Below are 23,781 nucleotides of genomic sequence, written 5' to 3'. Positions count from 1 at the left end.
CATTCATAAAAAAACTAAATTAAGAAGTCTGATGGTGATTAAAAAAAAAAGACAAAAAGAAACAGATTTAAGAAAGATCCAATGTAAACATTGTTCTTATAAGACTGATGTATGTATAGATGAAAAAATAAGTACAAAATTAGTACATAATTCTCTGAGTTCTTATCGACTCCTTTCATCTTCTATCAAAATTCAAGAGGTTTCTTCATCTACTTTAACTATAGAATGAAAATGATAGCCTAATAATCGTGGTAGGGGTTTCATGAGATTAAAAAAGTTAAATTTATATAGATAGAATAGAAGGAATATCAAAAGATATATTAAAGTTTTAGTTTAAATATTTGGAGGTTATGAATATGAAAAGATGAGAGTTATGAATATTAAGAGTATAAAGTTGAATAAGTAATTAACAAATAATAATAAATAAATGAATAATATGAAATAAGAAGTTAAAATTAGCAAACCATGTAGAAAGAACAACTAAAAGTCTTATCACGTAATTAAGCGTTAATGAATTTAAATTTGTGAAGATAGAGTCATTCTTTAATAATAATCGAGAGGACATTATCAACGTGTGTCTCCATTTTGCAGATTTGCACCCTTTATATTATTAAATTCGTTATTTATCATAAAGGATAATACTTTATCCACATAAATTATATTATTCATGAGAGGGGTTAAAGGAAAAAGTTATGAGAAAGAGGAAAAATATAGCAATTTAGTAAATACTTTTTTTAAAAAAAATAAATTATAATTATTATATACATATAGATTATAGATGATAAATATTAATTAATTGGATATTTAATTAGAAATCAATCTTTAGAAGTCTAAAAGTCATTAATCTTTTAATTAAATTTATACAATCAAATATTTAAATATTTTATAACAATTTAATTTATAGAAGGGATAAAACTATAATTCAACTTTCAACTTTTTTTGTTCATGCTTTTAGTAATATATGATATGATGATAAGATACAGACCGGAAGATATATTTGTCAAAATGTAGTTTGTCAATTACTCTTATTTCTTTAGCTATCAATTATTACCAACTCATTGTTAAGAGCTCAAGAAAGTAAAATCCAAATATATTCTCTGTTAAAGTTTTTGAGTTCAAAGTATATAAACTCATAATCTAAAAAATTTATCTCTAGTCATAGTCAAAGATTTTCGTTAAGAAATTTCAAAATCAAACACACAATAAAATCTAACAAGGTTGAGTATTTAATATATATATATATATATATATAAACTTATAATTAAAATAATCGAATAAATCTCCTTAACCGACTCCACCCTAAAACTTATCACGATCAAATTATCTAAAAGAAAAAAGTTATACTTTTAAATTATGAGTCATGAATCATGATATATGCAACGTTATAGTTACCTAGAAATAAACACAACTTTGTTACAATAAATTGAAAAAATTTAAAATTATAATGGGTGGATGGTTTCTACCTTGGTCTTTGGTTCGTGTGCTTGTGGCCATCATGCGATAAATGAAGAATGAAATTGAGTCAGCAAAAGAGAAGGGCCAACCATTGAAGATAAGCAAAGCCCTCTATGACAAACCAAATCGGACACGTGTCCACCTGATATTTCATTCTTGATTTTCCTCAAAATTACAACAGTTTTCGGTTCTTGTCTTCAAAGTGGTGGTTGGAATTTTGAGCTTTGGTGCTTTCAAATTGACAAAGTACCAACCTTTATTCTCAATTTTCAACAAGGCAAAAGTTTGCTTCAAGAAAATTTTAAAAAAAAACAATCAATGGCGACTGCTTCTTCTTTGGGTTCATCAACTCTGTTACAATCCCAAATTAGTGGATTTGGCGGGAGTCAAAAGATTTCTTTCTCCAACCCCAATTCACTCACTTTCACCAGGTTTTTTCTAATTTCTTCATAGTCTTACTTCCTTTTCCCCTAAAAATTACCAAGTCTTTTTGATTCTTCACTCTACTTTGAGTTATTTGCTAGCCTGTTGCGGGAAATCTTAATCAGTCATTTCCACTGGAAAAAATTGGACTTTGATGTTTTTGGTGTGTAGAGTGGGTGTATGAATCTTTGTTTGTGGAGATTATTAAATTGAATTGATAGTTTTAAAAACAAAAACTGTTAAAGATCACAGAATGGAAGAAATAATTAGTTGGTGAAATATCCAGTTAACTCTGAAATGATATTCTGGAGCGCTATGTTAATGATTATGTGACTCGGAGGAGGATAAGTTTTTAAAGATTTTGTGATGGTTCAAAAGAGGAAAGAAGTTTTAAGATATTGGATAGAAGGAATCAAATGTGTTTATCAGGATACAGGCCCCTTGGTGGTATCATGAAGGATGATAAAGATATGTCATGTAGTGGATGATAAAGATGTACCAGGAATTTTTGCACTCTCTATGTTTGTGAATATGCCTTCATATCCTATTTGAAGTTTGATTTTCCTGTGTGGTAAGCAAATAGTCTGATAGTCAATGTTATAAGCTGGATAATCTGCAATTCAGGATTGCTTGCCTTGTGGTAGTCAATTTAGTATCTAAAAGCATCTGGAACCATCCTCTTCAATTGGCAATTGGCTGATAAGCTAAAGCTCATGCCAGAATGCTCCTTGGCAATGTCATGTTTTTTTTTTCTTTTGACATTCTGATTAATTCTTGTTCAAGTCACTTTGTCTTTTATGTTTTTCAACAAGCACCGACCGTAACTTGAATTTGATTCCAATTGCTATTAGCTATTTATCTCACTGATAAGATTATGCTCACTTGGTGATGCAATTTTGCTGATGTAGTTGTAAAAATGAGCCGATTTCTTGAATATATCAGTTGAGTTCATGCATTTTTTGTTCTTTTGGACAAGAGCCATTCATTTTCTTTTATTGCTAACAACCGCATATTCCTCTCAACCGCATATTCCTCTCTTACTTCCTATCTTAAAATAAAGGAAATTTAACTGGCAAGCATTTATCTTTCTGCAACTATACCTTATACTAGCGTCACAATCTGTCCAAATGAAGTTCTTAATTTTGTTTGTAAATGCAGGAGGAGAATTCAAACTGTGGTGACAGCTTCTTCTCGGGTGGATAAGTTCTCGAAAAGCGACATTATTGTTTCTCCATCCATCCTTTCTGCTAACTTTTCTAAATTAGGAGAGCAGGTTTGTGGTCGTATGGATTTGTTGCCCTACCATATTTGTATAGATCTTATGAAGGTGTATTTCTATTTGGAAACGAGATGTAATAAATATTGCTATACATCTACAAGTTCAAAATATTGAGTAAATACATTTTGCCTTTCTGAATTCTGATTTTAGGTCAAGTTCTTTAATGAATTTCTTCGTTTTTGTTTGTGGTTTCCCTTAAGAATGGCTCTTAAGCTGGTTAATCATTCATCACATTAAAGTGTTTTACTCTTGTGCCTTTCATGCATTTAGGTGAAAGCAGTTGAGCAGGCAGGCTGCGACTGGATTCATGTAGATGTGATGGATGGTCGATTTGTTCCAAATATAACTATTGGACCCCTTGTAGTTGATTCCTTGCGCCCTATCACAGATCTTCCACTGGATGTGCATCTGGTATTTCTTGTTTTTCATGTGGTAAAACTGTTTCAGGTCTATAGGCACGAAAATGCTTTTGCTGATGTTCAATTTCAACCTACCATTGCAGATGATTGTCGAACCTGACCAGAGAGTACCTGACTTCATAAAAGCAGGTGCTGATATTGTCAGTGTTCATTGTGAGCAATCTTCTACAATCCACTTGCATCGTACAATAAACCAGGTAAGAATCTGTCTCTCTTTCTTTTTCTTTTTTTTTTCCTTTTTCAATTCGAATTAGCAAAAATAATGTCTCCTTGCATAATATGGATCCCAAACTGTACTTATGATATTATACAAGGAGGCTAGAAAGTTCTTATCAACAGTGTTTGCGGAAGTGTTTGTATACTGCAACCTGACAAATTCCTCTACCTCGAGTTTTTTGGTTTGCATAGTAGGTTGGCTCATGAAAAATATTTGTTTTTTTGTAAAAAGGGTATTTAGCTGCCATACATTGAACTGTTTGTAGCACACTAGAACATTCAGATTAAGCTATCTTAGTGGTATTGATGCATGGCTTGTGTTTGGCTACTGCAGCTAGTTGTGTGAACCGCAATTTAACTGATAAAGAGATCATTTAAACAAAGACTTGTGTTTGTCAGTGTGTTCCTATGAAATTTTCTGTATTTTTCAGTAGGAGCAACCTACAAATTTGCAAAACCTTTCCTTTGGGAAAAGGCCTATCAAAACTGCCTTACACTTACTAAAAATTTTGGCACATGGGACTTATTAAGTATCTTTGTCAGTCTCTTGAAAATTTTGGCTTCACGTATCTAAAAAGATTAACCCTTGGTTTTGTGATCCTTTGGACTTTTTGATGCTCAAAGGCATGCTTGTTTTTGTCGAAATACAAGATACCTCTTTTTCAGTAATGACTATCTACTCATAGGAATTTGATTGCAACCTACTTAAAATGGCTACAGTAACAGGCTTCTCTCAAGTTAAGATTGTTAGGAATGTTGTACATAACTAACAGAACATCACCAGTCTAACGTTTTCACATTACTACAAATTTTCTATTTGTGAGATCAATCCATGATTTGCGGTATCCTTCATGAGAGGTCTAAATACTGGTGTTTTCCATTTACCTTTATTGCATGCTTTTATTTAGGATATCAGTTAGAAAAAACTTGTTGGAGTACTTGATTAATTATTCGTGATGAATTATGTTACTTCTCTTATAGATGATTTCTCTCTGAAACACTCTTATAAATGATTTCTCTCTGAAACACTTTACACATGATGCAAAGCATCCTCAAACCATGGGATTTAGAAAAAAATGTAGGGTGCTTGTTTTTCTTACATTGAACAGTTACTAGTTTGAAGTTTCTTTTTTAAAATTTCCGATTACCTTTTACATGATCTACTTAATCTATTCAAAATGAACTATCACTTCTAGAGAAATTATATAGAATCACGGTTAGGTTTTCGGTGTCCCATGACATTGAAAATGGTCTGCTGTTATTTGTAACTGTGAGAGCCATAGATGTAATATAGAAATTCAGCTGGTGATATTTCAGAATATTATGATTTTATGACCCATAGATAGTTCTAACTTCATGGTAACTGGTGTTTTTTAGCTGTCTTACTCATTATTTCACCTATTAAGTGCGTCTTGACCACAATATTGATTGTTTCTTTTTCAGATTAAAAGTTTGGGAGCTAAAGCTGGGGTTGTCCTCAATCCTGGAACCCCTTTAACCGCAATTGAATATGTCCTTGATGGTAAGATATTGCTTCTTAAAGACAACTTTTTGTATTGATCAAGTAAATGTTTTCATAACTGGCATCAAGTAGATGCAAAATTACAAAAGATATTGCATCCAAAAATAAAACTGAGCTAGCTCCTAATTTACCAAATTTTTTTTTTAAAAAAAACTGAGCTAGCTCCATAGCAAAAAAAATCTACTTCAGAATTAGGGAGCTAACAGAGCAAAAAGTTGTCATGAGAATGTACAGGGAACAAATTGTGCCAGCTAAACAGAAGCATTAAGCACCTAACCTTGATAGAGTGATTGGGAGTTGATACACCATCAAAACATCTCCTATTCCGTTCTGTCCACAAAACCCAAAAAATGCTAGCAGATATCAGTCTCCAAATATTCCTGATGGCCCTATCAAATTTCCATGTGTTCCAAATTTCAATGGCTTCCTAGGTATTCCGAGGCATAACCCAACTAAGTTCGAAAATAGAGAAGAACATGCTCCATAAATCTGTAGCAACTGTGCAGTGTAGAAATAAATGATTGTTGGTCTCTGTAATGTTATGACACTTGTAGCATCTATTTATAATTTGGAATTTTCATTTCCTTAAAGTTAAAAGACAATTTTCCAGAGATGATACTCTTAGTATTTTTCTTATAATTTTCTGATTCAATTTTCTTCTTTATTATTGGTGCTGTGAGAGTCAATAATGAAATTGGGATCGAGAGATGGGAGAACTACTCCTGTAAATTGGTGATATAGATTATATTATCTTTTAGACTTGACTTTCATATGGTAGAAAAACATGTCAGATCACCTTAGCCCCTACTAGTCTGAGCTATGCTGAATATACTGTACAATGCCGCAACGGTTCAAGATGATAAATGAAGCAAAAGCATTGGAAGTGTACCCTAGAATTACTTGTATATTAATTTGACTGCTCCGATGAAAAAACTTACCTTAGAGATATTGATTTGAGAAGCAAGGTTATAGAATCCCCCACATGGGCTAGTTTTTCCTATTGAGTTAGGCTCAATGTATATTTTTCAGATATGCTATTAGAGTCGTCACCGATCCTTATTCTTGGTTTCCCTATTAATGGGCAGTTATATGGCTTTTAAGCAATCCTTACCTCCTAAGTTAGCTGCTAAAGTAGAGTAAGCTCAAGGTCCATTTTTCTTAATATGAGGTCCCGTATTTCAATTTTTTAAGCTTTTGCCAATCTTTAAAGGGTGGGGAAATAGACTTGTAGAATTGGCAAAGTTCTAATATGGTTATCAATGGTCTTCCTGTCTATAACCTGTATGCTGCCTCTGGAAATCTAGATCGGAAAAGGCACTAAGCTTTGAATCCAAAGTGAGCAAAGTTGATAAATTGTTTGTGGTTTCTTTTTTTGTGCAACAGCTGTTGATCTGGTGCTGATTATGTCTGTAAACCCTGGATTTGGGGGACAGAGCTTCATTGAGAGTCAGGTCAAGAAAATCTCAGACTTGAGAAAAATATGTGCTGAGAAGGTAATTCTTTTACCATTTTCAGTCTCTGCAAATTATGCAATGTGATGACATTCCTATGTTAACTTTGCAGGGAGTAAACCCTTGGATTGAAGTTGATGGTGGAGTTGGTCCCAAAAATGCTTACAAGGTAAATGATGCTCTCCCGTGATTATAAGCCCCTCTCCCATTAAGCTTGTTGCCTGACCCTTCATAACTTTGAAAAGATTTATTTTTCTTTTCAATGTATTGTTGGGATAAGTCATAGGATGCGAAGAAAGGATAAAATCTTACAGCAGCATTGCAAGTGGTGTGCAAATGTTACTTCTGGATTGTATCTTGTGAATTTAAATCTTTTCCTAAGTTGTTCTGATATTCTATCAGATTTCATGAAGCACAACCTTATATTTCTCCATATTTTGCCATTTATTGCGGCAGACGTGTTTAATGTTGTAACCTACTTTCAAGTTGTAGAGAATTGTGTGTGGTAATGACATAGTGAACATGGTGTAACAAAGCAACCAACCATTTATCCTTACGAGATTACCGATTTAACAGTCATTTTTTTTCTTGCAGGTCATTGAAGCCGGAGCCAATGCCTTGGTAGCAGGTTCTGCTGTCTTTGGAGCTCCTGATTATGCTGAAGGCAAGTATATAAATTTTTTATTTTGCCATTCTGAGAAGCTTGGAACTTAATGTTATATTGATTAATAAATCTACAACTTACATTTTGTGTATACATGTTGCAGCTATTAAAGGGATCAAGACAAGCAAAAGGCCTGCAGCAGTTGCTGTATGAGGTTCCGGCCTACTTGGTTCAAGTAGTCACAGCTGTTAATACGGAATTGTTTCTGTGTATGTTCATCGTCAATTTCTGATTTTCTTCATCTTTTTCAGTCAAATTCTCCTCGTTATCATATCTTTATAACCTTGTGTGATCAGTAGAGGGAACCATGTTTAAGGTTGACCTTCATATCTTTGTATTCAGGAAACATACAAAATGTTTATGTCACGTGTATTTGCAACAGAGAGATTTCTGTTATCCATATATGTTTTACAAGAGGATCACTATCAGTGGATTGCAGTTTCATCGTTGAGCTGTTTACGTTTCTATGGAGTCCTTCCTACCAGTAGCTTTATTTGCATTTGACGCAGATGATAGTAGCAAAGCACGAATAAACATGGTTCACTCTGCAATCTACACAAAGAGGAAAAATAAAATAGCAGAGGTTGTGTAATACAATATGTTGTATAACTTTCCTTTGCATAGGGAACAAGATGATTCTGTACTGAATATCCAATTTTCAAGATGACACTTTATAGATGTTAATCAGTTAGGTGTCAAGTTCCCCAAAAAGAAAGAAGAAGGGAACGAGAAATAAATGGTTACAAGCTGCAACCAATTCTGTGGCGCTTTAGTCCCAGTATGGCATCCGCATTCGAAATTCAAACAGTCTTTTATTCTTTCAGATGTTGGATACTGCAGGAATTATAAAAAGATGGTACATATAGAACATAATAAACCTTTGATACAGCATAAAGGTACAAAATTTCATAAATTGTACAAACGAAAATAAAACGACGGCTAGAGTGAGACCAACTCATATCTTGACTGCCAAACTTTAAACTACAATTGGCATTTCCTAAATAACCACAAAAATTGGAAGCCTGCAGAAATGAGGCAACAAAAGCTTATTGTAAGGAATTCGAAACATGGAGAGAATCACCATGAAAAAGGACTGGCTCCTAACAAGAAAATCTCATTCTCTATATTCTTGATCCATTGACATACTCGATTGCAAGTCTTAATAGCTAGAGCCTGCAAGGTGGAAATTCACCAAACGTAAAAAACTGTAAGATCACAAGTAAATAGTGCAATTCTCACACTCCCAGTCATAGGATCACTATTGTGAATAATACCACACGTGTCAAGCACATTGGATGAAGCTTAAAAGTAATAAGCCATATCTAAGTTTGAATAGAGAAAATCAGCTTTGACGTACTTATCAGAATTTCAGTATACAAAAGATGATCTCGTTGTGGTAAGTAAACTGATGCTAGTCCCGAGATAACATCTCAAATAGTAGCTGTTTGACAATGATGCATAAAGAATAAGTTAACATGTATTTAGGGGTGGCAGGACAGGACCATCTTGGAAGATAACAATCCTAAGGTACACGGGTAGATAGATTCTTTCTGTTGAGCAAATAGTGAGATTTTGATTTCAATTGCTAGGGCTATTACCTAGCCATTAACATATTTCATGCGTTACTATAAATGGTAACCAGCTCAGTACAGTACAGGACAGAAGTGAACTAATTAAGGTCTATTAAATCTCATTGGTCTGCATGTACTAAACTGTCAATGAATAGTCCAAACCTTCCTCAACCAAAGACAAATGGAGTCAAATCTAGAACATACAACAGCATTAAATTGACAGGTGGAAAGGCTCTCTAAAATAAAAGTGACACTCAAGATATCACTTAGACAAACGATAGGCTTAGAAAAACAAAGTAAATAATAAAACCTTGTCTGCCCATAAAATGATAGATGGAAAAGCTCTCAAAAATGGAAGTGACACTCAAGGTATCACTTACACAAAACAACAGGCTTAAAAGAACAAATAAATAATCAAACCTTGTCTGCCAGGGGATCAAATGCTGCATAAAGTTCAAAATCTTGAGTAACCCAGCACAGTAGAACTGCAAGATAAAGGTAAGGAAGTTATTCCAAGAGGAACTAAAACATTATCATTGGACAAAATCATGAGGAGTTGTTTTTTCTATGTTTCTGAATTCCCAACCCAAAATTCAGTAACCACTGGAAGAAATTGAAACAAAATAAGGGTCAATACTGGAACCAAAAAAAGCTAGAACTGAACTTGATTGTCACGAGCACCTTCCAGAAAGAATACCAATTTAAAGGAATATGAATAAAGATGCCAATTAGTTACTACATATATCCTCAACAAGAACAATTCATTTATTTATGTCTACGCACTTAGCTTTTAGAATTGGCTCCGCGTACAAATATGAAAGTTATTTTTAAATCATAACCTGCTAACTTGCAAGGGATCACACTTTTCTTGCAATTACGACCCACTGGATTTATTTTCTTTTCTTGTTCATGAATAACGACAAACAGCAACATGAAGCCCAGTCAAATGAATAGGAGAATGCATTTTTTTGACATCTCTTACCGAGCAACTGTCAGTGTCTACCCAAAGACTTCTCATCCCAACCACAAAGCTTTGACAAGAAAAAAACCTGCACTACGGTACTATGCAACCAGAAAGATAGATAGATCTATGTTCTATTCACTGATTTTGGTTTTTTTTTTTTTAAAAAAAAAGATTTAGGATATGTAGATCCGATTATCTATGCAACTTCGACCTCAATTACCTAACTTTGTATGCTATGTTATGATGGAAAAAGTTTCTGTGGCAATGATCACAAAAGGCAGCAGTGACATGTCAGCTGTAGTTCTCTGACCGCAAGAATCGTCTAGGAAGGAAATGACCGTCAACACTGATTCATCTTCAGTGTTCAATTAATGGCTTTCTTCTGCCATAACTATTATATGCAAACATTTTATAAGGTGAAGAAAATAGAAAGGTCTTCGTGCTTCAAGAGCTCAACAGAAGAGCGGGGGAAGCAGCCAAAGTACGTACCATAATTTTCATCCCTTCTGAACTGAGTTTTGTGCGGTCCAATTTCCTTGTCATGCATGGATGCATAAAGCTTCTGGTAAGCTCTATACAACCTGCAGATAAATGATCTCAAGCTTTAAGTGGGGAAAAGAGACAGAAGTATTGTTTGTTACGACAGCAACTTGATCTTAAAGTAATACCTTTTCTGCTGTTGTCTATTATTTACTGGTGATGAAAACTCCGACGAGACATACTGGTCAAGATAAATACTTCGATACATAAAATGCCAAAGTCCAGCAGGACCACCAACACCTATGAATGCTTCAGAAAATCTCTCGGATGATTCTCTAGTATGTCCAGGCTGACCCAGATGATGCGAGACTGCTCCAGAATGAGAACCATGATCAGCAGGTAAATCCTCAACACGCATGCCACCATCTACCATGGATCTTTGAACTTCATTAAGTACATTGGACTCCAGAAGTACCTTTTCAATACGAATCCTACAAGATAGATAAGAGCTTTGCCTTAACATTGCTATTGTAGGAAAGATAAAAGGTTTAACAAGCTAATGCCTCTTGTCAGAATTTAAGAACAGATATACATGGCTCACATTTCCCATGGTTCAGATCTAATGGAAACAAAAGAAAAACTTCAGCTATGAAAAGTAGAACAAAATGTACATTGAAAAAAAGAAATGAAAGAACATCATTTACCTGCAATCTTTAAGATGATGAAAGGCATCTGAACTTGTAGTAAGCAATATTAAGTATGTGTCAACCTGTAATACGCAGCACCATAGTTGGGTAATATGGAAACATCAAAATCCTAGAATTCTTGTAAGACAATCTACTATCAAGAATCAGAAAAGAGATTTAACTTGAAATATTTCATCAGTAAATACTTTCTCTGTATTAAGCTGACAGTCTTACTTTGAATTGCATGGAATACGAGAGTTAACATTTATAGTTACAAAAAAATAGCCAAAATATAAAAGATAAATAACAGATTTTGACACATTTGAAATTTTGTAAGAATGTATCTGTAGTAAAAACTAATAAATGTTAACCTTGAAGGGGGATTTACAACATTTTGGGAGAAGGGGACTATTAAAGAGTAATTAGACACCGTCCCAACTTACATCGAGGTAATGCACATAAGCATGTAGAAATGACATGGGATTATATCTTGGTAAGCAAATTGGTGAGAAGGATTCTGATGTCCTGCATGACATCAATGAGGTGTTATAACATAGCCTCCAAGAAATTAATAAGTATAAATAGAATACAGACCTTGATTGGGCTGTAACATGTGATCTATCATTTATTTTGTTATCATTTCCTTAAAATGGAAGAAACCCCACCACTATTCCTCTCTGCCCAAGAATCCTCAATGGTCCTTTCCCAGTCCTCCCTTGGTGACAGGAACCCCAAATCAAAGTTGGGTCCTTTTCACTAGGCTATCACTCAGTTTAATATAATCTCTCAGCCATCAATTATGCTCCTTCCGTCTCGATATGTTTGTCCTACTTTCCTTTTAAAGTTTTTCAAAAAGAATGTCTCTTTCCTTTTTGGGCAACTCCTTAGTTCCAACTTTACACATGACATGTTAAAGAACACATAATTAAAGGAAATTTTGGAACATTTGATATATTTCCAATTCAAGACCACAAAATTCAAAAGTCTTGTTTACTTTCTTAAACTTCATGCCAAGTCAAAACCATACAAACAAATTGAAACGGAGGAGTACTATTATTATGTAAGGTATGATCCAACCGTTCACAGTCAACAAGGGCACAGAAAAAGAGAAAAAACTAAAGCAACAATGAGAGGGAGAAGCACTACGAAAACCAACCATACAGAATAGAAAAAAAGTATTTGGATGCAATGTCATGACCATATACAACTCCTAGCTACGCCAAAAGATACATTAGCTACATGCTGCCTCAGGATACGAGACAAATGTCCAGGAGAGAACTTGTAGTGAGTCATTACACCAAAACAACAGGACCCATACGCATAAAAGTGAATTTCCACAGCAGCCCAGATCATGCAACAGCCAGATAAATGTTTTGGAGCCTCAAGAAAAATGTGGTCCTTCGTTGCGGAAATGACTTGATCAAAGCACATGAAACCTAAGTGAATCAAAATCTAGGGAACTTTGAAATGTAACAACTAGAAGTAATAATCTAATTACGTGAAACCAGACTCATATAAAGTCATGTAAAATTTCATAATAGTAATTAGTAAAACCCTACTACACAATCTACCAAGAATGCAAGGAAAAATACACTAAAATTAGCGTGGCTATTTACAGTAACATCTGTATCCTCAAAGGCCACGTCTGCCTCGATAACTGACTGCCCCAATCATTAATTCAAAAAGTTCAGCAATTCAGGTACAATATGGACCATATGACTACAAGGTTTTAGGACGAGTTACCAGCCTAATAAGGCCAAACAGAACCAAAAACATGCATATACATGTGCGAAATGAGCTTATCAATTATCTCCAAATATTTGTACCAGATTCACAAGAAAATGGCCCAAAGAAGAATCAGAAGTTAGTTGAACTTGCCTAAATGATTCAGAAGACATAATAAAGTTGGAGAGCAATAGCATATCATCAGGGTGAAGAGATGCTTTTTGTGCACCAACAAGACTGATAACCTGCAAATCAACTTTAAACAGTATGCTTTAGACAATATAGTATACTGAATAACTGAAACCTATGCACCACTCGATGTGCAATTTGAAAGAAGAGTTGAAAAGTAGAAAAAGAAATAGAAACAAGACCTTTTGTTTACACATTAATAAGGCAAACAGAACCCCTGAATCAGCTACATCATGCAAGATGGCACTAGCAGCTTGCCTTGTTGCATAAGCAAGTGGAAGACATGTGTAAGCATGGAGAAAGTTAGCTGGGTTCCTGGAATCAAAATAAACAAAGCTAATATATTAGTATAGGTAATGACATCATTAGCACGGGTACAAACAGTTTCGATTAGAACCAAGTAAAAAAAATTGCATTATCAGTGGTTAACTGAACACCCTATTCTGAAAATTCAACCAACAAGCTTTCCAAGATTTTTTCCCCTCCTTCGTAGAATATCCAGATTGTATCTTAAAATTGAGCAGAACCTTTTGGAAGGAGTTGAAAAAATAGTAAAGTATCTACATCAAAATATGGTAAAGAAAAGCTCCTTTAGTTAGTGTTGGGATTAAAAGAGAGAGAGACAACAAAGATGAGGAAGCATAGGATTAAATGATGATAAACTACAGGGTAAACACAAGTCTATATACAGCGCATTCATAGGAAATAATACAATTTTATCAGACAGCACTTTAGTTTTCTTTCATCATAAGGTTAATTTTATAGGGAAACAACATTAACACCTACTATATTCAACAAGTAATAGCTAGACAAGACAACAACAAACCCAGTGAAATCTCACAAAGTCGGGTTTGGGAGTAGCTAGACAAGAGAAACAATATTCTTTCTATCCGCAAAAGAAAATGAGTCCGGAGCCAAAAGGGCAACAAAATTTTCCAAAAGGGCAACAAAATTATTTATCAAACCAAAAGGGCAACAAATTTAGACACCTTTTAAATTAGGTTACCCGCCACAAAATGCGGAAATCAATGCGCCTTACAAGGCGCATTGGTTTCAGCGCCATACACCTTCTTAAAAAAAACCGGCGCCTTATGCAGTGATGTGTCTTAGTTCATTATAAAAAGAAACCTAGGCATTGATTGCATTTTAAAAAAAAAAAATCACTAAAGTGATTTTCCAGAAAGGCTTATAGATGTTTGAATGAGTTTGTCATATATACTGTTATTTTGTCAAATTAGTAAGCTAAGTGTTAATTATTTCAAATCATAGAGTAAATTGAAGCTCGACTAATTTAGATTTACACTGCATAAGGCTCTATTTGTTAATATTATCATTATTCTTATTCAAAAAAAATATTATCATTATTATCTTTAAAAGTATACTATTAGAAAAAGTGAATAAAATAATTAAAAAATAATATATTAAAATCACAAACAAATAAAATTTTAAAAAGAAAATAAAAAAAAACTATATATACATAAAACGAAAACTAAGAAAATTTGAAAAAATAAATAAAAAACAAATTAATTAAAAGTAATAAGCCACCTAGGCCCTACGCCTTCTAAGGCAACCTTGTCTTGCGCCTTGTTGCTCATTCTGCATCAGTTTCACGTGAAATTTTTACTCTGTTGAATCAAATCAACACTGTAGTTTCGCGTGATATATTTATAGATAAAGTGATGAAAAATTTATATATTATTAAATAATTTATATATCACGCGAAACTACAGTGTTGAATAATATGTCATGCGAAACTACATTGTTAAATAATATATCGCGTGAAACTAGAGTGTTGATTTGATTCAACAATGCAAAAGTTTCATGTGAAACTTACACAAAATGAGTAACAAGGCGCAAGGCAAGGTTGCCTACAAGGAACAGGGCCCAGGAGCCTTGTTACTTTTAATTTTTATTTATTTATTTTTTCAAATTTTCTAAGTTTTTCGGTTTTATATATATATATATATATATATATATATATATAATTATTTTTCTTTTTTAGAATTTTATTTGTTTGTAATATTAATATATTATTTTTTAATTGTTTTCATTCACTTTATCTAATAGTATACTTTTAAAAATAATAACAATAATATTAACAAATAGAGCTTTATGCAGTATAAATCTAAATTAATAGAGCTTCAATTTACTCTATGAATTGAAATAATTAAGACTTGGTTCAAAATTCAAATTTATTTTAAACAAACTCAATTAAAATTATAAATTCCAAATAACATTAAGTTTTACTAATTTGACAAAATAACAATACATTTGACAAACTCATCCTATCTTTAAGCCTTTCCGGAAAATCTTTAGTGATGTTTTTTTAAAAAAAAATCAATCAATGCCTAGTTCCTTCTTATAATGAACTAAGACACATCACTGCGTAAGGCGTCGAAATTTTTATTTTTTTAAAGAAGGCGCATGGAAGCCGAGCCTTACAAGACTAAAGGTTGTTGCGCCTTGCAAGGCGCATTCGTTTCCGCATCTTGCAGCGGGTAACCTAATTTAAACGGCGTCTAAGTTTGTTGCATTTTCGGAACTTTTGAAAAAATTTGTTGCCATTTTGGCTCCGGACTCATAAGAAAACAATGGTCCTAGTTATGCTAGAAAGCTAGAACTGATAATACAGGAACTCAGCAGAGATGGAAGGGAACTTTTGCTACATATAAAGTTTTCACACGGCCCTTTTTGGCAATGTAAAATATTTTCTTGTGATCATCTTGACAATAATTTACAAGTATAAATTTTGTGCATTGTCAAATACCCTGGATGACAAAAATCTTCTAAACAGTAGGCAGAAAGATAATCTTTTCACTTTTCCATCGTACCTAAGCAGAAAAATAACTAGCAACTTTTATGTTTTCTGATCCTTCTTCTCCTCTCTCTCCCAACCCCCAGCTTTATGGAAGGAAAATCGTGTGTATGTTACATTGAACTCTTCTACATCTCTTAATTTCAATAAAAAACATATCCTCCCCGTATGTAATTAAAAACAAGTTAACAAATAAGCACCTGAAGTTCTCCTAAGTTTCAATGACACAGAATGTCCAGAACTCTTGAGATTTAAAAATTGTGCCTCCACCATAATGGACAAAGTATATGTTATCAGAATTAAGAACCATTTTTTTTATAGTTCTTCTTTCAGGTTTCTGTTGAAATGTGTGACCATCTTACTAAAGCTTCAGTTGTTAGAGAGATTACATTTTTATTTACTTATATTCTCAAAAGACCCACTCATGTGCGATCCTGTTTCTTTTATCATGAGCCAAGCACATGGTAATTCTTTTTAATAATGAGTCAAGATGAGATTCGACCCAAGACCTCTACCTACCTGATACCGTGTTGAAGCGTTTGACATCTGAAAGTTTAAGTCGTTAAAAGAGAACATTTTATTTACTTAATTATATTATCAAAAACATGACATATTGTCACACTGCCATTGGGTTTTTATAAAACTACTGTCTCATATCATAGTTGATAAAAGTAAATGATTATAATAAATGGGTAAAGCTTCCTTAGTTATTTCTCAAGTTCCAAGGAGAGAGATTGTGTCAGTACTCTTTAAGATTTAACAATTGTCCTCAGTCCGGACTCACCAAAGTATATGATATCTCATTTAGAAAAAACTAATATGTCACAAGTAAAAAATATCACGATGAAGATAAGTATACAGGCAGAGAGAAAGAATGAAGGCAGAGCATAGACACGAACCAACTGAATGAATGGATTAGTGAAGAGAAGACGACGTCTGTTCCTCCAAGCAAAGGAGTCATGTCAAATTTAGGGTTCTTCTCAAAACATTTATTCAGAGATTTCGTAAGAATAAGTATCATCTGCATAGATAACAACTAATACATGAGCAATTGCATCCATCCGTCAGAACAACAGGCAGTCAATTAACAATTAACATGCTAAGGAAACTAGACCAGGCCAGCACCTCAATTAGTACAAATTAAACAATCAAAAGAAACGAAAGAAGAACACAAAAAAAAAGTGATTTACCTGACCATAGAGGAGCTCTAGTTGTCCCTTCAATGACTGATATGACTCTTCTGTACAGCTTATGCAAACCAAGTAAATAGGTCCTTTTACAAGAAACACAACCTGAAACACAAGCCTTAAATATCCGTTGAACAAGAAACAAACATCAGGCAGCACATACTTTAAAAATGCTTAAGCAGAAAGGCTTCCAGTTAAGCTGCCTAATGTTACAACTCAATTGCAAAAATTACATGGTCACTAACTCGCAAAGCCAAACAGCATATGGCTATCTTCTCTTTCCTTCTTTCCTTCAATGCCGATTTTTAAACAATAACGTTCAAGCATTTAAAAAGAAAAAAAGACTAGCATGAAATTGAAGTAAGCAGGAACATATACATCCACACTAACCCATGCAGCTTCAAATTTTCCATGTATTAAATATAATAAAAGAAGGTGAGGAATCGACCATGCAATAAAGCACAAGTTCCATCAACATTGCATTATAGAGAATTTCAACACAAAGCGACTGACCTGATGTTTCCCGGCTCTGACCAAGTTGACTCTATCACCCCTGAAAAGAAGACCAATCAAGCAAACTTCAATATCCTGCTACGACTTTGCTGAAAATAAAGGGGTTACCAGGTAACTAGGTAGGCAAAGTACCCATTCTCAACAAATGAAATGATGGCTTGCAAAGTGGCAGAGAATCCAGCAAGCTTGTGTTCATCTCCATATCTTCAAACGAATGTTAAAATAAAAATAACAAATCTCAGAAGACAGTAATATGATTAAGAAGAAACAGACAACAGTATATAGTACTCTAATTAATAAATTCCATTGTGCACTCTGGAGGGGGCTGCTTTAACGCTGACCTCGAGTATATTGGCTTTCCCGAGTGACTCAAGACAAAGAAGTGTTTCTTTCTTTTTCTCCAGGAAATAGAAGCATCATCCTGCACTTCATCAATCAAAAGACTCAAAAGATAAAGTTGAACCATATCAACAGTGGATCTCCTTTACTTCCCTTCCGATGTTACTGAAGATACGTTTTAGTTATTGCATATAAATTAGTCTCATGATCTCACCAGAATATATTCTGCAAAATAGCCGTATAAAGTATTGTTTGATTGTCATAGTCATCGAGGTGAGCTCTTAAACATACCTTGACTTGTTTTTCAACAATTTTAATTTGCACAACTATCGAAGTGGTGAAAATGCAACTGGAAATCTTGATAAATAGTGTGTGCATAAGGAGGAAATATAAAAAATTTGTAAGCTTATAAACCGATTGCCACCATATCCATTGCTCATGCCCTTTTAAAATTTAAATGTGAGATTTCAGCCAACAGGTAGTCACTAATTTGAACCTTATTGCAGCCTACAGGTTGTACTCAGTTTGACCTTACTGTGTTGAAAGACTATCTAGACTAAAATTCCCTGATTGCAAAGCACTGTTTTAGTATTTGCTAAACTAGCCACAATTACTACTTAAAGGAGTTCACGTTCACTAGCTTCTGTAGGACTCACCTCATTGCCATGGCGTTTCCCAGGAAGCCATTGCACCTGAGAGTTCGAACCTCCATCAAAAGAATCACCCTTGCCAATTTCAAGAATTTCACCATCGACCTCCTCAATGCCAGTGTCCCTACTACTAGCGTTGCTACTCCCTCTTTCACCCGCATAGCCACTGCTACTAGGACTTGCCGGAGCCTCCATTTCTTCAGAATTGTTCCTCCACACGGGTACCAAAGAGCTAACATCTTCAACCACATTCATAGGAGGAAGCTCCTCAGAATTATCCGTTCCGGAATTCTTATTCAACAGTCCATTCGGGAGCTCCTTCAGTTTATCCTGATTCGATGACGAAGGTTCCTTGATTTCATCGTCAGAATCCGCTTCGGATTCGTACTCGGATTGACCAACTGAAATCGATGATAATTGATTCTCGATGGCGTCCAAAGACTGATCGATGGAGTTAGCGCTAGGGCCAACCTTAGGTTTTCGATCATCGTCCGATAAGTCAGCATCGGAAGGCATAGTGAGAACTGTCAACGACCGGGAGCCGAAAACAGTAACAGAATCGTCAGGATTTCAGTAGGATAGACAATTAACCTAACATAGGCAATGATTGAAGTTGGAGTTAATAGAATTCAGTATCCATTTCCTCCTACCATTCCTCAGGCACAAAGCGAGTCACTTCTCTGACCGGTAGGTGACTTCGCCGAAGTAGAGCGCCTGCAACAGTTGGACCCGGGTTCAGTATCTCACAACTTTGGGCTTCGAGTGGTAAAGCTATTTGCTTAGATTAGGGAAAGTGCACAGTGCACAAATTGCCGATATAGGGACCCCTATTTTAGAACACATCTGAAATATATAAAGAGTAGACATACAAATTTCATTATTTTAGAGGCTATGATTTCTTTCGTGTTTTTAAAATTACAGTTGGTATTATATTTAGTTCAGCAGATAATGTATCTAACACATTTACATGCATGTTATTATCATGTGTATTTAAAAATGAAATATAATTGAAATCAAGCGTTTAATGACTCATCATTTTTCAATTATATATTTTAATTAGTAAAATTATTCGTATTTCACGTGAATATTGAGTATCATAAAATCTATAAAATAATATTTAGAATTTATCGATCATTAAAATTAAAATACTATATTATCTTATATATAAGATTACTTAGTAACAAACATTAATAATATATAAGAAAATGATTATCATAACCAGGATCTACTAAGGTTTATGTGGATGTCACGCCACCTACAGATTTTGACAGAAACTCTAATATATATATATATAATTACAAATACTAAACGTATCACCCTAAGGAACCAAAATGCCTTGTGGTGCTACTGGCCAAGGGTTATTTACTAATATGAGAGGTCGTGAGGTTGAATCTTGTTGATGCTTGGCAGTTTTTTAATTTGCAATTTTAACTCTTGACATAAATTGTCATCTTATATTTTTGTTCATATTTTGTTAATTGATTTGTCATAGAACAAAAAGATGAATAATTTAATTAAAGTCTAAAATTAATTTAACCGATGAACCTACTTGAAACCTACACACTTGAAATTCTGGATCCGCCTCTAATTATAACATCCTATCAATTATTCTTCAATCAATTATCTTCCCTTTGATTTTATAATTTATCATTTTTCCTCTAGAAAGTATTACTATTTGATATTTATGAGAAATTAGATGAACATCAATATGATATATTAAATTTTCTAACAGATAAATATTTTTTTATTTTTACTAACAAAATATTTATAACAATAACTTTGCAGAAATAGAAACCACAAATCTTAGAACATGTATTCAAAAATAACAATTTATATCATAAGCATAAATTAATGACTTTAAAAAAATATTTATGTTAACAAATACTTGTAATAATAATTTTGCAGAAACATAAACAATAAATTTTAGAACATGTACTCAAGAACAACAATTTATATATAAACATAAAAAATGACTTTAAGAAAAATATTTACATTAACAAATATTTGAAATATAAACTTTGTAGAAACATAAACAACAAAATTTAAACTATGTACTCAAAGCAACAATTAATATCATGAGCATAAATTAATGATTGTAAAAAAATATACCAGAATCTATAACAATAGAATGAAACAGAAAGAAAGAAATTGAGTCTTAACGAAATTATTTTGCTTTAGTACTCAATATTTAAAGGAACAGATCCTCTCAGAATGGAAATGGTTTTATCCATAAGTGTATTAATACAAAAATAATAGTATTAGTGAGTCACTCAACAGGAGCAAGGTATACGAATATCTAATTGTGCAAAAGAAAAAGAAGTTCAGAATTTTCGTTGTTTTAAAATGAGAGAAAATCTCTATATTTATAAACAACAAAGTGTAGCGTGAACAAATGTTTACTGTGGCTTATCTAAAATGTCACAACTCTTTGAAAAAGTTACTACTCTTTATAAAAGTCCCAAAATTTCATAAAAGTCACGATTTTTCTTAAAAATCGCAACTCTTCATAAAAGTTACATCTTTTTGTGAAAAGGAAAAACTATTTATGAAAATAAATAAATTTAAAAGTAAATTCTAGCTAGTGAGTGCCACGCTGACGAATTTAAGGTTTTCTTTTATATAAATATATGATATAATTGAAAGATAATAAATTTTTTCAAAAGTAAAGTTTGATTTTAAAAGATGTATTATTATATGTGGTCATGTGGACTAGATTTTATAAAAAATGTATATAAATTATAGTACTTTCTTAACATGTATTTGAATGTTATTAAGTGTTTACTCATCATTAAGAAAATATATCTAAATTAGACTTTATGCATATATAATAAAATTTTAAAAATCTACGAATACGTACATATACAAAGTTGACATTGTACTTGATTCATCTAAACTAGGAAATAGACGTGTTGCATGATTATTATATCTGATATTAACAACTTCATGAAGTATGTATCATAGCCATTGTATCACATATAGTAGAAAGACATAATATATAAATATGTCCCTTGACTTGGTTTTGAATCATATTCATGTATTTCAACTTTGGGTATATACAAGTAGTCACTTAAATTTGTATAAAATTGAACAAATAGACACACATGTCTTACATGTCATTTTGTCTTACGTGTATTTTGTCATGTAAGACCCTATGTATTTATTTATTTAAAAGTTGGATAGTTAAAGTGTCTATTTGTGTATTATGAAAGTTGAAGGTCGAAATTAAATTTTGAAACCAAGTTTAGAGTCTAATATATGTATTATGCATAGTAAAAATGACCCGTCATTTACTCCTCTATTTAGATTTTCAAAAAAGCAAATGCCCCACCCCAAGCCCCTAACCTACCCCGTTTAAATGTTTCCCAGCCCTGTCAAGCCCGCCGCGCCTTATTTCAGTGGATGAGGAACAACCATCCTTTTGACCGAAGTTTGTCAATACCAACTACACGTTAAATACCTAAGAAAACAATTTATTGTACGGAGGATGAAGCGGATTAGAAGCAACAGCATGAGAAAATAAGTAAGAAATTCACTTATAAAAAGCTGGCAAACTAACAAATGTTCTTATGTACCTCTGAAGTGAGAAAGAAACTAATCCAAATGTTAATCACTTTTTCTGCACTAACATTCAAGAATGAAACTTCCCCACCTCAACTAAACTGCAGCCAGGAGTTCTCCTTTGTGTCATCTCATGTCTAAGCATTATTTTCTCCTCCCACATGCCCTTCGCAGCATAGATATTAGACAATGCAACATCATCACCAACTAGACTAGCGTTTAACTCACGTAATCTAGACTGAGCCACTGCAGCAAGTTCTTCGTTGCCATGAACACCAGAGGCACCTAGTAAGGTCCTCCATATAACTGCATTTGGTTGAATTGGCATTGCCAAAATAAAGCTATATGCCTCTTTTAGCAGTCCAAGACGGCATAACAGATCAACCATGCACCCAAAGTGAGAAAGCCTGGGCTTTATACCATACTCTTCAATCATACTTCTAAAATATCTTTTCCCCTCTTCCACCATCCCCGCATGGGAACAAGCCATTAGAACCCCTATAAACATAACATCATTCGGAACAAGTAATTGGTCCTTAGTTCCTCGGCATTGAATTGATCTTGACTTGTTTTCTTCTTCCAGTGCAGAAAACAGCCTTAGCGCTTCTTCTGCTTGGCCGTGTAATGCATGCCCAACAATCATGGATGTCCAAGTCCTAATATCCTTAACTCTTATATTATCAAACACTAACATAGCTTTTCTGATATCCCCACATTTTACATACATGTTCACCAGAGCATTCATTAAAGATAAATCCTCACTAAACTCTGGCTTTCGACTTATAAGATCATGAATCCACACCCCTTTATCCAATGCTCCCATATCAGCACAAGCCGACAGGGAAACAGTGAATGTTACCTGATCAGGCTCTACACCATCCATTTGCATATGCCTGAATATCTCTATGGCTCTGTATGGTTTCTGATTTCGCACATACGCAGAAATCAGTGAAGTCCAGCACACAACATTCTTGTTGGGTATTTCGTCAAACACCCTGTGCACATCAGCAATATTTGTAGTTGCAGCGTACATATCCATGAGCGATGTTTGAAGAAAAATGATGCGTTCGTAGCCAAGTTTGATTACAAGGGTATGGGTTTGTTTGCCTTCAGTTCCCAATGATTTCTTAGTACAAGCTTTGATTACATACAAGAGAGAGTAGCTATCTACAGCAGAAATCTTTTTCCTCAGCAAGTCAGAGAACAAGAATATGGTCTTGATTGGATTGGACTTGAGGTAACTTTTCAGACTCAGATTAATTCTTGTTGGTTTAAGATGTGTAGCGAGATTTATTTGGGGTTGCACTGCGCTTGTAAAAGGCTTGGCCACCTTATGCAAGAATCTTGTCATTTGGTCACAAGGTGCAGACCTTAGATTTTATGGCAAGGAAGTAGCTTCTGTGCTCCTTTATGTTCATTTACAGCAGTGTCTGAATAAAACGAAATGAGCTTCCTTTTTAGCCTTTCATCTTTGAAGACAGTGGAGTGTACATGGACTTTGGTTTTTTTTTTTTACGTTGTTACTTCTTTTTCGGGACTGCTCAGAAGTTATCTAGATACTATTGTCTATAAGCTTTTTATATTTCACTTTGTGCAATTACATTGAATATGTTGTTGTTGGCGCTGCGTTTACTGCAGATAGTAATGGTATAGACCAAGTTTAAATAATGAGTTG

The 23,781-nt window shown here is 33.8% G+C and overlaps 3 protein-coding genes across 4 annotated transcripts; 1 reads left to right on the top strand and 2 right to left on the bottom strand.

Annotated features, from left to right (window-relative positions):
* Window positions 1–1,378: 1,378 nt before the first annotated feature.
* On the top strand, window positions 1,379–7,871 carry LOC101264109 (ribulose-phosphate 3-epimerase, chloroplastic). Of its 2 annotated transcripts, XR_740699.3 has the most exons (10): window positions 1,379–1,886; window positions 3,037–3,151; window positions 3,428–3,568; window positions 3,660–3,773; window positions 5,236–5,314; window positions 6,698–6,807; window positions 6,878–6,934; window positions 7,360–7,429; window positions 7,533–7,638; window positions 7,772–7,871. XR_740699.3 is itself a non-coding variant. In NM_001346885.1 (9 exons), exons 1-9 carry the CDS (start codon window positions 1,774–1,776, stop codon window positions 7,580–7,582), a joined length of 849 nt encoding a protein of 282 aa, NP_001333814.1. In that variant the 5' UTR covers window positions 1,455–1,773; the 3' UTR covers window positions 7,583–7,850. The 2 variants fall into 2 exon arrangements, 1 of the variants encoding a protein (NP_001333814.1); NM_001346885.1 differs by having other exon boundaries at window positions 1,455–1,886; window positions 7,533–7,850.
* Window positions 7,872–8,278: 407 nt separating this feature from the next.
* Window positions 8,279–19,409, bottom strand: LOC101256369 (Mon1 superfamily protein). Its single transcript, NM_001346884.1, has 14 exons — window positions 18,555–19,409; window positions 17,901–17,980; window positions 17,692–17,763; window positions 17,560–17,599; window positions 17,050–17,151; window positions 16,759–16,880; window positions 13,227–13,359; window positions 13,009–13,100; window positions 11,574–11,655; window positions 11,149–11,213; window positions 10,633–10,935; window positions 10,454–10,545; window positions 9,421–9,485; window positions 8,279–8,602 (listed from the first exon to the last, which is right to left on the bottom strand). Exons 1-14 carry the CDS (start codon window positions 19,062–19,064, stop codon window positions 8,507–8,509), a joined length of 1,854 nt encoding a protein of 617 aa, NP_001333813.1. The 5' UTR covers window positions 19,065–19,409; the 3' UTR covers window positions 8,279–8,506.
* Window positions 19,410–22,046: 2,637 nt separating this feature from the next.
* LOC101260810 (putative pentatricopeptide repeat-containing protein At1g74400) lies at window positions 22,047–23,457 on the bottom strand. Its single transcript, XM_004236428.5, has one exon. The coding sequence runs from the start codon at window positions 23,455–23,457 to the stop codon at window positions 22,177–22,179; it is 1,281 nt and encodes a 426-aa protein (XP_004236476.1). The 3' UTR covers window positions 22,047–22,176.
* Window positions 23,458–23,781: the final 324 nt, after the last annotated feature.

This window comes from Solanum lycopersicum, chromosome 3, assembly GCF_036512215.1.
Source record: "Solanum lycopersicum chromosome 3, SLM_r2.1".
NCBI lineage: Eukaryota > Viridiplantae > Streptophyta > Magnoliopsida > Solanales > Solanaceae > Solanum > Solanum lycopersicum.
Note: the sequence above shows the minus strand (reverse complement) of the source record. Positions and strands in the feature narration are given on the sequence as shown.